At 37.4% G+C, this 15,616-nt stretch overlaps 1 protein-coding gene across 5 annotated transcripts in view; it reads left to right on the forward strand.

Annotated features, from left to right (window-relative positions):
• Positions 1 to 2,648: 2,648 nt before the first annotated feature.
• The window catches only part of CCDC14 (coiled-coil domain containing 14), a 48,164-nt gene continuing 35,196 nt past the window's right edge, over positions 2,649 to 15,616 (forward strand). Inside the window, exons 1-7 of one of the 5 annotated variants that reach the window (XM_024244762.3) lie at positions 2,649 to 2,987; positions 7,323 to 7,378; positions 7,693 to 7,765; positions 8,009 to 8,078; positions 8,160 to 8,282; positions 15,026 to 15,262; positions 15,373 to 15,467. In XM_024244762.3, coding sequence (XP_024100530.3) covers positions 2,814 to 2,987; positions 7,323 to 7,378; positions 7,693 to 7,765; positions 8,009 to 8,078; positions 8,160 to 8,282; positions 15,026 to 15,262; positions 15,373 to 15,467 — 828 coding nt within the window. In that variant the 5' untranslated portion in view covers positions 2,649 to 2,813. The remainder of the gene's footprint in view (positions 2,988 to 7,322; positions 7,379 to 7,692; positions 7,766 to 8,008; positions 8,079 to 8,159; positions 8,283 to 15,025; positions 15,263 to 15,372; positions 15,468 to 15,616) is intronic. The other 4 variants (XM_009238459.4, XM_009238457.4, XM_054551389.2 and 1 more) reach the window with 4 other exon arrangements.

Raw genomic sequence — 15,616 nt, forward strand, 5'->3', positions numbered from 1 at the left:
GGGCGCAGTGGCTCACGCCTGTAATCCCAGCACTTTGGGAGGCTGAGGCGGGCGGATCATGAGGTCAGGAGATGGAGACCATCTTGGCTAACACGGTGAAACCCCGTCTCTACTAAAAATACAAAAAATTAGCCGGGCGTGGTGGCAGGCGCCTGTAGTCCCAGCTACTCGGGAGGCTGAGGCAGGAGAATGGCGTGAACCCGGGAGGCGGAGCTTGCAGTGAGCCGACACAGCACCACTGCAGTCCGGCCTGGGCGAAAGAGCGAGACTCCGTCTCAAAAAACAAAACAAAACAAAAAAAAAAAGGTTTACATAATGGACAAGGAAAACAACAACGGGGTTGAGGCACCCAGGGACTAGCAAACCATTATCACCCCTAAGACTGAAGAGACAAAGGGAAGGACATGTTTTATTAGAGTGTGAGAGGACTGGAGCTCCAGGGGCTCCCCTGATGATGCAGAGGGCCAGTGCATCAGCCAAATGGTGCTGAGATAGCAGGAATATCCCATTCTCTCCCTCTTCTATTGACTAAACAGAACCTGAAGCTGGAGGGCATGTCTGACTGATGTCAGTCCAAAGAGAGGACAGATAATGGATGCAGGAGGAGAGAACCTGCTCACACCCATACTTGCCTTTCCCCCAAGCACTCTCTATGCTAGTGATCAGCAAACTTCTTCTGTAAAGTCCCAGATGGTAAATATCTTAGGCTTGGCCGGCTACACGGTCTCTATCACAAATACTCAACTTTGGCAGCTGTAGCACAGATAATGTGTAAACACATTAGTGTGACTGTGTTCCAGTAAAACTTTTAACACTGAGATGATTTTCAGGTAACCTTTCACATCACAAAATACCATTCTTTTGACTTAAAAAAAACTACCTGAAAATGTAAAAACTGTTCTCAGGCTATATCCAAGAATGGCAGACTGAATTTTGCCAGGGACTGTAGATTTCAGATTCCTGCTCTACACTACAGCCATGGATCTTTGTAAAACCCCAGTCAGTTCACTGTGCCCCCTGCTTGAACTTTTACATATTCCCAATGGCCTTAGGATAATAAGCCAAATCATGTAGCCTATGAGGACTGCATAGTCTACATATATTTCCATCCCCACTGTCTATACTTCAGCAGCAAGGACCTGTCTGGGTTTCTCTTTCTCAACATCATGCTGTCTCCACATCTTTAGAATACTCTGCTCTCCACTCTCTATCTAGTTCATTTGCAGATCTAAGCTCACTGCAACATTATTTATAATAGCAAACAACAAAATGAAACCGGGTGGGGGCATAACATTCCCAACACTAGGGAAATGAATCATGGAACACCAGGCAGCCATTTTATAACTGTAGATTAATGAGAAACAACGTTGATTAGATATTAAAACACTCATGTTACAGTAATACCTATTATTTCATATTGTTGTAATACATTTATACATACATACGTAGGTGGAAAAAATCTTGAAGGGAATGCACCAAGCTGTTCAGAGTGATAACTCATGGGTAATGGGGTTATGGGTGGTCTTTTCCTTTTTGCTTATCTATATTTTCTAAAATAAACATGTATTAAGAAAAATCAATATGAATTTTTAAAAAATCAACTTAACTAAAAAAACCCCTTAATTTCAGGTGAATATGTCAGCAAGTTATGAAGTTATGTGAGGGCTGGGGAAGGAAAGGAGAGGTTTTCACAGTTTGATCTAATTCAAAATTAAATCTGTGAAATACTCGTTTCCTAAAATCACTCAGGATAAGTGTGTGATATTTTGGTGGACATATTTTAGTTCCTGGGCTTTGACATTAATTGTAACAGGCTTTTAAAGGGTAGCTCTTTTCTCCATTAAAAAGAAATGAGGCCGGGCATGGTGGCTCATGTCTGTAATTCCAGCACTTTGGAGGCCAAGGCGGGCGGATCACCTGAGGTCAGGAGTTTGAGATCAGTCTGGCCAACATGGTGAAACCCTGTCTCTACTAAAAACACAAAAATTAGCCGCGTGTGGTAGCGTGCACCTGTAATCCCAGCTATTTGGGAGGCTGAGGCAGGAAAATCGCTGGAACCCAGGAGACAGAGGTTGCAGTGAGCTGAGATTGCGCCACTGAACTCCTGTCTGGGTGACAGTTGAAATGGAATAAACTGATTTATCTCTCTTCAACTTGATTTAAATCATTAACCCAAAACCCAATGCCTTAAAAACCAATGACTAAAATCCTCATTACAATGAGTGCACATGCCAATACTAAGAATGTTGTGTCATTTTTCATCAAAAGTAATTACCTCAGCATAAGAGGAGACAAGTACGCATGGAAGTAAACCCGAAACCCCAACTAATGAACATCGTTCTGAGATCAGTGGCCACAGGGAATAATTCTGCAATTGCCATCACACGCAAAGATAACAACCCGGAGGTCTTATTTTTATAGAATATCAAGAACAAAATCATCCAAAAGGCACACGATGCCAAACTAAAAATAAAGAGCGAAAACCCAAAAAGTCGCGCTCAATTCCTTCTGAAACCTATCCGCCTCCTACCCCTGTCCCTTCCTCTGGCGCTGGCGGTTCCTTGTCCCCGTTTTCCCCACCGCAAGTCCTGGAACCGCCGCTTAACTCTTTTCTCGGCGGCTCCGCCCCGGCCCCGCCCCAGCCATGCCTCGGCCCCGCCCCGTTCGCCATTTATTGGCTTCTCCCAACCCATGCCGGTGGGTGACGAGCTGGGAAGCCGGGAGGGATCTATTGCGTACGCCCAAGGCGCTGGGCCTGGGGCAGGAGAAAGGGAGTGGAGGCGCGTCGGAGACTATGAAGCGCGTCGGAGACTATGAAGCGCGGCGTTCGGCGGGATCCTTTCCGGAAGCGGAAGCTCGGCGGGCGGGCCAAGAAAGTCCGGGAGCCCACGGCGGTTAATTCTTTTTACCGTGAGGCTTCACTTCCCTCCGTCTGGGCTTCTCTGAGGCTGCGAGAGATGGTCAGATCCGGATCTCGACCGGGCCAGGTGAGGGCTGAGGACCTGAGGAGTCCGCTGTGGGGATGGAGAGGGACATGGGGGTTTTCGGGCCAGGAACTTGTAAAACTCTGCTCGAAAAAAGACAAAGACAATGCGGCGACATTAAAGTGCTGGGACAGAGGTGCAGGGAACACCTGATCTTCCCGTCGTAACACGGCCGCTCGGTCTCTAGATGTTTCTGTTTAAATCGTCGTAGCCCTCTAGAGCGCCGACTTTGGGGTCAGACCCGGGTTCGAGTCCCAGCCTTCGCCGCTGGGTCGAGTGACTTAACCTTTCCTAGCTTCAGTCACCTGCAGATTGAGAGTCTACTACTTTTTACTGCTGAGAACTTCCTATTTCTTAGCTGCAAAATAGGCAGAAATAAGCATAAAATCCTGTCTCAAAGAATTGAGAAGGTTAAATAAGAGAACCCGGTAAAAACATCCATCACACAGTTGTTGTAGACATACAACAAAATTTAGTTCCCTTTAAAACACGTAGTTTGCCACCATCTTAATGATAACAGCAGCTAACATTTAGATAGGACTTATGTGGCAGGTACTACTCTAAGTGCTTTTATGTATTACATAGAATAACTCATTTAATAGTCACAATATCCTTATGAGGTAAGTACTATTATCCCGATTTTATATATGAGGAAATCGAGGGCTGGAGGATTCAAATAGCAGTTACACAGCTGTGGAAACAAGATTCAGACTCACAAAGCTGATACCAGAGTCCACTCTTCTTTTAAACATTTTACCTAGTAGATGTATGACTTTGAACAAACTACTTTTCTGAAATTTAGGGTCCCACCTCACAGAAATAATAACTCACAGGGTATGGATTAAGTGGAAATGAAAGACCTTAGCACACTGTAAGTCATTCTACAAAGGCAGTATTATCTTGTACTTGTTGGTAGGAGATATGACTACTAAGAAATGCTTATATGATTCTCAAATAGCAAAATTAAAAGTTTAATGATAATAACCCCGTAGAAGTAAGTGTAAAATAAAGCAAACTGATTCTCCTGTATTGTGATTAGGACGCTCCTTTTGGAGAGCAGCTTTGCAGTTTGTATCAAGGGTTATTAAATTGCTAATAACCTTTCACCAAATAATTTTCCTTTTAATCCTAAATATAAAAAGGCTGTTTTCAGTAGATAGAAAGGCTTATTCCAGGTTTGTTTTTTTAATTGTGAAAAAAATGAAGCAAACCAAGACCATATTATATTACTTCCACTGAAGGAAATATTATACAACCATTAAAAATTTCTGAATATGAAAAAGATTTAAAAGTAGAAAACACAGGATTTAAAATTGCAAATATCTAGGTATTATGACTAAGTAAAAAATGCATATGAAAAAGATTGGAAGGCCCAATAGCAAAGAACACATCTAGTACCTAGATCTTGGTTTCCAAGTACCACTGTCCACTCAGGAGTCATGGCTTCTTGGAGAAATGACCAACTCCAGGGCTGAGCAGGGGAATTATAAGAAGAGTGTGGATACATCAAACTAAAAATCTTCTGCACAGCACAGGAAATGATTAATGGAGTGAAAAGGCAATCTACAGAATGGGAGAAAATATTTCCAAGCCATGTATCTGATAAATAATATCCAAAATACATATAAGGAATTTCTATAACTCAAAAGCAGAACAACACATAACTTGGTTAAAAAATGAAAAAAGGATTTGAATAGACATTTCTCCAAAGAAGATGTACAGATGGCCAACAGGTATATGAAAAAGATGCTCAACATCACTAAGCATCGAGGAAATGCAAATTAAAACCACAATGAGCTATCACCTAACACCTGTTAGGATGACATTAAAAAAATGAAAACAAGTGTTGGCAAGGATTTGGAAGAATTGGAACCCTTGTACACTGTCAGTGGGAATGTAAAATGGTATAGCCGCTATGGAAAACAATATGGAGATTCCTCACCAAATTAAATATAGAACTATATCACCCAGCAATTCTACTTCTGGGAATTTATCCAAAAGAATTGAAATCAGGATATAGAAGAGATATTTGCACTCTCGTATTCATTGCAGCACTGTTCACAATAGCCAAAATGTGGGAACAACCCAAATGTCTATCTACAGATGAACAGATAAAGAAAATATGGTATATACATACAATGGACTATTATCCTTTAAAAAGAAAGAAATAGCTGTCATATGCAACAACAGAGACAAACCTTAAAGACATTATGCTAAGTGAAATAAGCTAGTCACAGAAGGACAAATACTGCATGATTTTACTTACATAAAGTACCTAAATAGTTAAAACTCATAGAAACAGAATGTGAGCATGGATTGGGCGTGAACCAGAGGGATTTTTGTTTTTTGGTTTTTTTTTTTGTAATGAACAGTATTGGGATAATTGGCAACATGCGAATAAGGTCTGAACATTAGATCGTAATTCTGTATCAATGTTAACTTCCTGGTTTTGATAATTATACTGTGGTTATGTTAGAGAATGGCCTTGTTTTTAGGAAACATTTAGGAGTAAAGGAGTACTATATCTGCAAACTTAACTCTAATGGTTCAGGCAAAAAGTACTGCTGTGTACATATATTGAGAGAGAATATGGAAAATGTCAAGGGTCACAGAATCTGAGTGAAGCATATATAGGGCTTCTTTGTACTATTATTTCATAGTAGAAACTACAAAAAAAAATTGAAAGGAATTGTTCCAATATGATAGTTTCTGTTTCAAGGTGCTTTTATCATGGGTAATTTTCTTTACCAGATTTTCTATAATATAGCCTTGTGTATATTTTTTGGAGAAACACCATATATAATCTTACAGTTATGCCAGACATGTACCTCAGACAGTGTACTTTAATTGTGGTAGTTGTTTTTGGACTCGATCCAGGGTATAGTATTATAGTGTCATGGCTTGGATTTTTTATTATGATTCCAGCCAAGACATCGACATAAATATACCAAAGGGAAGGACCCTGAGAGTGTGATACAGAGACCAGTGGAGTGATGTTATACAAGGTCTTATTTCCTACAATGTTGGTTCTCACTGCTGGCTTCATGACCCTCCATCATATTCCAAATTATCTCAAGAAGTGTAACTCTTACCAACCCAGTTTTTTAAAAAATGTATTCTCAGTGACATTCTTAGAAGGATGGAGCACATATTCAAGCATATAATAGAAAGCCATATAACTTTAGAAAGTTTGGTAGTTACAGCTCAAAGCTATCTTGAGATGAAATTAAATATGTGAAGAGAAATTATAAATGAAACTGCCAACAGTGACTACATCTGGAGGGTGGATCTGGGGGGAATCAGGGACTTTCTCATGTCTATTTAAAATTATTTTGAATAAAGATTATATTTATCTGATATAAAGTTATTAAGATATAAAATAGTATGCCATGGGAAGTGTCCCTTCTTGCTCTGTCCCCCAGATACTCTGTTTCCCTCCCCAGAGGCAACCATGATTAACTGTTTCTGGCATAACTCTCAAGATACTGGATGCATGTAAAAGCAAATGCTTATTTTTTCCTGTTTTTCTACACAAAAGGTTGTCCATTATTGTCACTTTTAAAACAAAAAAGTTTAAGAAAACAACAGTGGTATATGAATTTAAAAAGAAGGATTAAGACAGTGAGATGTAGATAAAGAGAAAGGGTAGAGTTCTCACTTGCTGGTCTAATCAGGCATTCTAAGGAATGTACATAAAAGGAACCAGAGTTAAGAACTCTGTTCTGTATCTTGAATTAACTTGCATGTTTCAAAGAATTTGGGACTATAGAACATATTTTGGGATTAATATAGTCTGAACTTAGTGTAGTAGTTACTTCTGGTTTAAAATAGTATCTCAATTTCCTTTTCACCTTAAATAGACTTAAGGAACAAATATATGTGTAGTTTGCTTGACCTTTTACATAAAAGAAATTTAATATATGAATTAAATTATAATAGTGGATTTTTAGGATATATCACATTAATTAAAACAGTGAATAATGTGGTACATACATATAATGGAATATATTTGACCTCAAAAAGGAAGAAAAATTTTGACACATGCTACAATATAGATGAAGCTTGAAGACATTATGCTAAGTGAAATAAGCCAGTCACAAAAGAACAAATATTGTATTATTTCAGTTATATAAAGTTTCTAGACTAGTCAAATGCATAGAAACTAGGATGATAGTTGCTAGGGTCAGGGGAAGAGGGGATGGAAAGGTATTGTTTAATGGATACAGAGTTTCAGTTTGAGAAGATGAATAAAAAAAGACATTAAATTTTGTCAAGATAGCATATTGAAAATATAATAGAAAAATATTTGTTTATCTGCTATAATATATTATGTCATAGGTGTTATCTTCAGGAAGGCCCACTGGACCTGCTAAATTAACAAATGGAAAGAAAGCGTAAGTACTTGAAGACGTTTACAACTTCAGATTTCAAGGAATTTTTCAGGTCTTTGGGCTGGATGACATGTCGTCTACCCCAGAAAATTAGGTAGGCCTCTACCATCACAAGCTCTGAGGAACAATTTTTCATGTCTACCCATGTTAATTATTTTAGTATTTAACAGTCTTTCTAATCTTCAAAATGTTTATAAATTCATCTTGTACATGGTTGGACAAGCTTTCTTGTCTAGTCTTTGCTGGAAAGAAAATGACTATTTACTGATATATTTTGGGAAAAATATTGTAAGAATATTAATGAGCTTGTTTTCCAGGACCTATTTAAGAAAAATACCACATTTTAATGCAGATTCTGGCTATTCCATCCATTCTGATTCAGAAAGTCAGGTAAGATTGAGTAGATACAATACACACTATTTTAATTAGTTTTCAAATAGTAGCTAAAAAGTAGGAATAAAATGCAAAGTATTAATTGCTCTAAGGAAGTATGAAGTCTGTTGCTTTAAAACGTCTTTTCTACCAATAATAAATTGTTTGTAAATAAACAAATTTTAAAACTACATAATATATATTTTTTCCTACACTAACAGTTATATACAAATGTATTCTAAATGACTTTATTTCTTACAGGCTGAAACTGTACACGGGCTTGATGGTTGTGCTTCTTTGCTGAGGGACATTTTGAGAAATGAAGATTCAGGTTTATTTTTTTAAATTCTTTGCTGATCACCTTATCTCAAGTCATTATTTTGATGTTAACAAATTTTTGTTTTATTAATAGGTTCAGAAACAGCATATTTAGAAAACAGATCTAATTCTAGACCTTTAGAAAGCAAAAGATATGGATCAAAAAAGAAAAGACATGAAAAACATACTATTCCTTTGGTAGTCCAGAAAGAAACATGTAAGCCTTTTTTCTCTTATTTAAAGATAATCCTTAATTGTGGGTATTTTGATCAATTATCAGGATTACACAGTTGGCTTTCATTTTAATAATCAGTATTAGTTAGGTTTATGTGTGCTTATGCCTTTCTCTATTCAGCTTCTAATCACTGAGTAGTCCACTTTGCTTGCTATCATTTTCTCAAGAAGAAAAGTAGAGAAAGAGACTGTCTGGGTTTTGTAGGAGAAAAAGTTCAAACTCAGAATGACATTTGGGAGGTATGTAGAGTGATCTTAGTTTCCCCTGCCACTTGTTTTCATAGATAATCATCAATTGGTTGTATTTCAAGTGTATACTTCTAGTAGTTACTTTAAAATTATTATATTAATATATATATATCCTAAGTTGGTCAAGCTGAACTTGTCAAGCTACACGGTTAGGATACATGGTACATAGGAAGATAAAATCGGATGAATAAGGAAAGAGAGGCTGCTGCTGATTGATGGTGAATATAGCCAAGGGTACTTTACACCCTCACGGCTAACTTTTCCTAGTTTAGAACAAGAAAGTTTTGATTATGTTGTCCCTTGGAGGCCTAGAGAACAAGATAGCCCAAAATGAAGATGAAAAAGCCCACAGTGGGAATTCAGATGGACTAGAATTAGACTAGCCAGTTCTATAGTTCAGGTGGGCCAGAAATGTCAGCGCTGTAGTGCGTGCTTAGATTCAGCTTGGGCAAGGAATGAAGTTTAGAAAGTCATATAAAGCAGTAGCCCTATAAAGAGATCAGGATTTAGGCAAGGAGGCTGAGAAAGTGTCAGTAGAGCATTCATGGGACTAGAGGTTGATGTTTCAGATAGTCCCGAGGTAGAGAACTAAGGCAAGGGAAACCTAACTCATCTTGGAGGCCAGTAACAATAGCCTTATATTATCTTGACCTGTACTATTCAAGATGGTAGCTACTGGCCACATGTGGCTATTCAGCACTTGAAATATGACTAGTACAACCAAGGAATTGAATTTTAATGTTATTTAATTTAAATTAATTTAAAATTAAATTTGAAAACTGATAATTGATCCAGTTATTATAAAACTTTTAAGTATGTTTGGAATAACTTGGGCATGTGAACCTACCTTTTCAAGTGTAAATTTTATTAAATCTAAATATAGACCAAGTATTTCTGATGAGAATTTAGCATCTAGTTTGTGCTTTGTGTAAAATATATGCTAGATTTAGAAGATTTAGTACAAAATTCCAGTTATTTATATTATACACTGAAATGTTAATATTTTGGATATATTGATTTAAATATTATGAAAAGTAATTTTACCTATTTTATATGGTTACTGGAAATTTCAAGTTACATATATGGTTTGCATTATATTTCTATTGGACAGCATTGGTCTAAGCTCAGCACACTAGAGCCAGTTTTATAAGTAATGTTTAGTTATTTTATTTTGTAAATAAGATTTTATTAGAATGCAGCCAAGCTAATTTATTAATGTGTTTTTATTAGCTGTTTTTGTGCTGCAGTGTCAGAGTTGAGTAGTTTTGACAGAGATCATCTGGCCTGCTAAACCTAAAATATTTATTTGACCTTTGAAGAAAGAGTGCTAAACCCTGGCCTTAACTCTTAAAGCAGAGGCCTTTTTATTGGGTCTCAATTGAGAAAGAAAGGAGCAGTAGCACCTGTTCCTCCAGTCTCCTACTTTTTGTCTGTAGGCAGGCTATTTCTTACCCAGGGCACCTTTCCTCAAGGAATTATTATTTGCGATATATGTGACTGGCGGTGGGTGTCATGGTATCAACTTACTGGATCCTGACTTAACTGCTTCTGTCAGTCAGAGTTCCAACAAGAAACAGATGGCAACACTCAAATTGAGGTAATTTGAGGAGGGTTTATTTACAAAGGGACTCATAAAGGTATGAATAGGGTATGGGAAAACCACAGGTTTTGCCTACTAGGTCGTGCAAGCCTAGTGCTAGCAGCAGAGCAGCAGAGCTGTTATCATCTCTAGGCCGTAAGGGATTAGGAGAGAGAGAGGTTACTGGATCTAGAAAGAGATACTGTTTATAGAATATGCTACCTTGAGAAGAGCAGTGAGCTTCATTGAAAGGACGAAGGCAGCCCAAGGTGCTCTTATAGAAAGGGAGCAGGAATAAGTGTATATCCTGACTTCATGCTTCTTCCTTTCGTTGATATGCCAAGACTCCCATTGGATTGAACCCAACTGAAGCCCTACTGATGTATATCAGGTCTGGGATTTGACTCTTACAAGCTAGTAAGTTAGTCTTACTGTGTCATGGATGCTAGCAGAAGACAAGACTACTGGGTCAGAGACAAAGGACTTTATTACTCACAGCACAGGAAGCAGTATGTGTATCGGCATATTGTGTTGGTTCTCATTCACCCCAGTTCCCATTGGGGTGATATGGTGGACCCATATAGATGCTGCACATGCCTTAGGTTTAGGTTGCAGCTGAGGAACACTGAGCTTGGGAAATCCATCACTTTGGTAGTAAGCAGTAATCAAGCCTGTGCTTTCCCAGAGGGAAAGATTACCTCATCCTTCAAGGTTGCTCACTGCAAACACAACCCTGAGAAGCGGCCCAGGTAAGGAGTTTAGGTCAAAGCCTTGCTTTTTTGGTATATACAGCAAGACATATTGAAGGACTGTCTTTTTGCAGCCCATATGGATCAGCATTCCAGGGGGAGCAGGGTGAAGACCAGTATAGGTGGATTTGGATTGGCAGATGGAAGAGTCTGGCATTCTGGGTCCGTAGCGTTAAATTCTTATTGGGATTACAGCGAAATCAGCAGTTCTGGCCTGTGATCAGGGTGCAATATTCTTATTGTTCTTTCTCCCATATTTTCTTAATCAGAAGGAAGGACCTACTTCCACAGGATAATCTTCTTTAGGGTTGCAATATTAGAAATTAGTTTCTAACTGTGTGTGTGTGTGGTTGGCAGCTGTTAACCAATAATACAAGATTTTGCTCTGTTACCACAATGCTCAAAAATACACAAAATCCAAGCTCATAACTTGTTCTCTGTACCATCTCCAAGTGAAGTAATCATAAAGAACTTTAAGCAATCTATTACAGCATGTTAACTAGTATCCATGTATTATTTTACTTTTAACACACATTATCTTGCTATTTTCTGTTAACTGTCTTCTGGGGAGTGGCCTCCTTATGTACTTTCTATCTGGGATCATATGATCATTGAATGCCTACCTGATCATTGAATGCCTATGGAGTCAGGTAAGCACACCATGATGCATTCTGGGACTAAGGAGGCAGAGAAACCCTTCCAGAATTGTATTGAGCTTATTTGCGAGTGCTTCTGGCATTAAAAAAAATATGTATTTTTTAAATAAGCAACTTTTACATGTGATAACTGTGTTGAATGCTTTCTTGATTTTGCTTTTAGTAACATACATTGCTGTCTTCATCTTGGGGAACTAAACCAACCACAGGCAAAAATCCTTTGAGCATTGATTGCCACTCATAAAGGCCAGGTGTTCTTACATATTTCAAATTATAGTAGGCATCCGGTGGCTCTTACCTGCACTGGATGTTTGTTCTATATTTGAGTGGCAGGAATAACTTCCTGTCAGACAGTGCTTGTCCATCCAAGCAACAGCCAGTGCTTGCACAGCAGCTAGACTTCAGGGACTGAAAAAGTTTTGTGGACTGAGTAAATGAATACTTTCCTTTCATGAACTCTAGTTATCACCTGACATCACTTAAACATATTGCCAGACCAATAGCTAAAATTTTCATGTAGAGTGTGTTGTTGTAATTAATAAGAGCAAGAAAATATACTTCATTTGTATTTGTGTAGTAACAGGCTCATTTGATCATTGGTTTGTTTTATTTTAAAACTGTGTAGTAGTCATATAACTGCAGTCTTTCCCTTATGGTTTCTAACTTGTCTTGGATTGTTTGCTTTAAGACTTCATATCGTTAAGTAAAGTTACTCAACATTATCCATAGAGCTTTGTGTGGACTGAGTTTATAAAGGAGCAGAATATGTCATTTTAGTTCTAAGGCTTTGATTTTGAAGAAATAGGTTTGGAATTTATTAATTTATGTTAGTTGATGACATCTGCTGGCTGAGGCATAATGTAGCTCAGCTTTATTAGAAACTGTGAAAACCACGCCTTGAAAAGAAAGTAAATGAGAGCCTGATGCTGTGACCTGTGTGTGAAATCTGAGAATTCTTCAAACTAGCCAATTCTTAAGGACCAGAGGAAATCCAAGAGCAGAAGGAAAGACCCAGGAGTCAAGAGGAAAGGACTTGTGGTATGCTAGATGGCCATGGGCTATGATCTCGTCCTCTATCATTTTAGATTTCAAAGTTAAAATATTTTAGAGGGCACTTTTCCATTTGATTTATTATAAAATTGTATTTCCGGTAAGAAATAGTATTTGCTTTACAGAAGTTTATTAACCAGTTTTGTTTGAGCTGATCTGTTCAGATAGTGAAGGTAACTCTTATTACTTTTGATTTTAATCATCTCAGAGGGGACGTGTTCAGAGGTTTATTACTGACATCAGATAGTATGATTTATGAAATATGATATATTTACTTGTCTATTGTAAGAGTGCAGCTATTTGGTGATATTTTACATTGAGTTTTTACTATGTGCTAGACATTGCTTTAAGAAATTTTCAAGTGTTACATCATTTACATCTCTCAATAATCTTATAAAATAGGCATTATTAAAATTTTTGTGATGAGGAAAAAGAGGTCAAGAGAAGTTAATTTGCGCAAGGTTACTCAGCTAATAAGTGTTAAAGCTTATATTTAGGTCTGGAAAGTACATTCATAGGAATAGATCATCTCAAAAGGAAGCATACCCCAAGTCAAAAGGGAAGCATCTGATATCTTCAGTCATTTTCGTAGTCATATATTAAGTCTTTTTCTTTAATTTTTTTTTTCTATTTTCACTGGTTGTAGTATTTAATCTGCCTTTAACTTTTTCTGTTTTTGCTTTTACATGGAAGTTTTATGCTTTTAGTAATGTTTTTATTTTCAGTAAACTATATTTGAGGGATTCTCTACTTTTAAATTTTTAATTATTTTGTTTTTTAAAAAATTAAGGAATACTTTTCATAAATAATTTTAAAGTACATAAATCTCAATAAATTTTTGCATATGTATACACCCCTGTAGCCACCACCTAGATTAAGATACAGACAATTTTTAGCACCCTGCAAGGCTCCCTCCCTGTCAGTACACTCACCATCACCTATACCCTCATCCCTGTGTAACCATTTTCCTGACATCTGTTTCCATTTGTGACTTGTACTTGTTTGATGACTTCCTATAAATGTGATTGAACACTGTGCGCCCTTGTGTTTGACTACTTCCAGTCAGTCTTAAGTGTATTAAACATCCAAGTAGTTGTATATATCAGTACTTTGTTGTTTTTTTAATGCTATATAGTATTCCAGCCTGCGAGTATACCACAGTTTATCCATTTCTGCTATTCATGGCTTTTTGGTGTTTTCAGCTTTGGGCTACTGCAGATCAAGCTGCTGTGAACATTCTTGCACATGTCTTTCAGTAGACATAAGCACTCATTTCTATTGGTGTATACCTGGGAGTGGAATTGTTATTTCATAGAATATATGTACGTTTAGCTTTGGTAGGTGTGACAAATATCCATATATTTTTCTAAATTTATTTTGTATACTGATAACCTATGATTTACCAGAATATTTTCATTTCTGTTAATAGTATTTTAAAAAACCTTTGGGAAGGGGACCTAATTAGGGAAATAGAATTCAGATTGTTATACCAATCTATAGGTAGTGCTATGTAGAAAACTTTGTTGTTTTTTACTTATTACTTTGTTAATACCGATTTCTACCTTGTTCATAGACTAATACTAGGTTCTGTGAGAGAAAACAATGAATTACAGCCCTGCTTAGAGAAACTTGTGGTTTAGTCAGAAAGGCAGGAGGATGAAAGATAAGCAATATAAGGCAGTGTGTCAGTGGCATATGATTTGTATAGACAATATGTGCTCTGGGGTGGTGAAGAGTAGTCGCTAGACTGGAATGATTGGATTGGAAAAGGCTTCATGGAAGAAGGAAACTCACGTGAGCCTTGGTGAATGGGTAGAATTGGATTGGAAGGAATGGTTCATGAACAATGTTATTGGAAGGTGAGAAAAGCTTGTTGGGTAACTAAATTGGCCTGCCTGAAATGAAAAATTGGAGTTGGGGGTGATGGGGCGATAGTTGGAAAAGTAGCTTGTGGTCAAGCTTTGGAAACTTTAAATGCCAGGCCAAGATTTTGTGTGTTTGGTTGGTTTTGTTTTGTTTTGTTTTTGAGGATCCAAAGCATCAGAATTGTACAAACTGTTCTCTTTCCTATTGCATTATCCCTTGAGAACATGAACTGACAAGGAAAAAGGTGAAGGAGTTTGACTGGACTTTAGGGATAATATAACTCCCTTAAAAGAAGTGTTAAAATTGAAGGAGAGATTTTACAAATGGCAAGTAGCATAAAAAATGGGAATTGTAAATAATTAGTATAGATGATTTTTGACTGGGGAAACTTAAACACTAATTACTTTCAGAAAGAATTTGAGATGATTTTCTTTAGTAGGGGTGATAGTGGTAAAGCCCTTCTATGAAGTATGTGATGAATTGGACTACTTCTGAGAGCCCTTTCTTCTCTAAAAATCGTATGGTAAAAGTTTTTGAAGAATCATATTTGAAGAACTTTTTTCTTCTTCCACTTTAGCATCTTCAGATAATAAGAAACAGATACCTAATGAAGCTTCTGCTAGAAGTGAAAGAGACACATCAGACCTAGAACAAAATTGGTCATTGCAAGATCATTATAGAATGTATTCACCCGTAATATACCAAGCCCTCTGTGAGCATGTGCAGACTCAGATGTCACTGATGAATGACTTGACTTCAAAGAACATCCCTAATGGAATTCCTGCTGTACCATGCCATGCTCCCTCTCATTCTGGTGAGTATGAATGCTGTTTAAAAATCATGAGTGTAAGTTCCAATTAAATTGCTTGGTTACTTTATAAAAAGTAGGATATGTGACTAATTTTTTGTCCCTCTTACTTACAGAATCTCAGGCAACTTCTCATTCTAGTTATGGCTTATGTACCTCCACCCCAGTCTGGTCACCTCAGCGGCCATCCTGCCCTCCAAAGGTTCATTCTGTGCGTACAGTTCGTATACTACATAAGTAACTATTTGCTTATAGCAGTAATTCAGGAAGGACTGTTGAATTTATTGCTTGTAACTGAATGCACTAGGATTTAAAGACCAGTTGTTTATTTTTTTTTTGCTATAAAAGTTTTACCTATTT

The sequence above is a fragment of the Pongo abelii genome, chromosome 2 (genome assembly GCF_028885655.2).
Source record: "Pongo abelii isolate AG06213 chromosome 2, NHGRI_mPonAbe1-v2.0_pri, whole genome shotgun sequence".
Lineage (NCBI taxonomy): Eukaryota > Metazoa > Chordata > Mammalia > Primates > Hominidae > Pongo > Pongo abelii.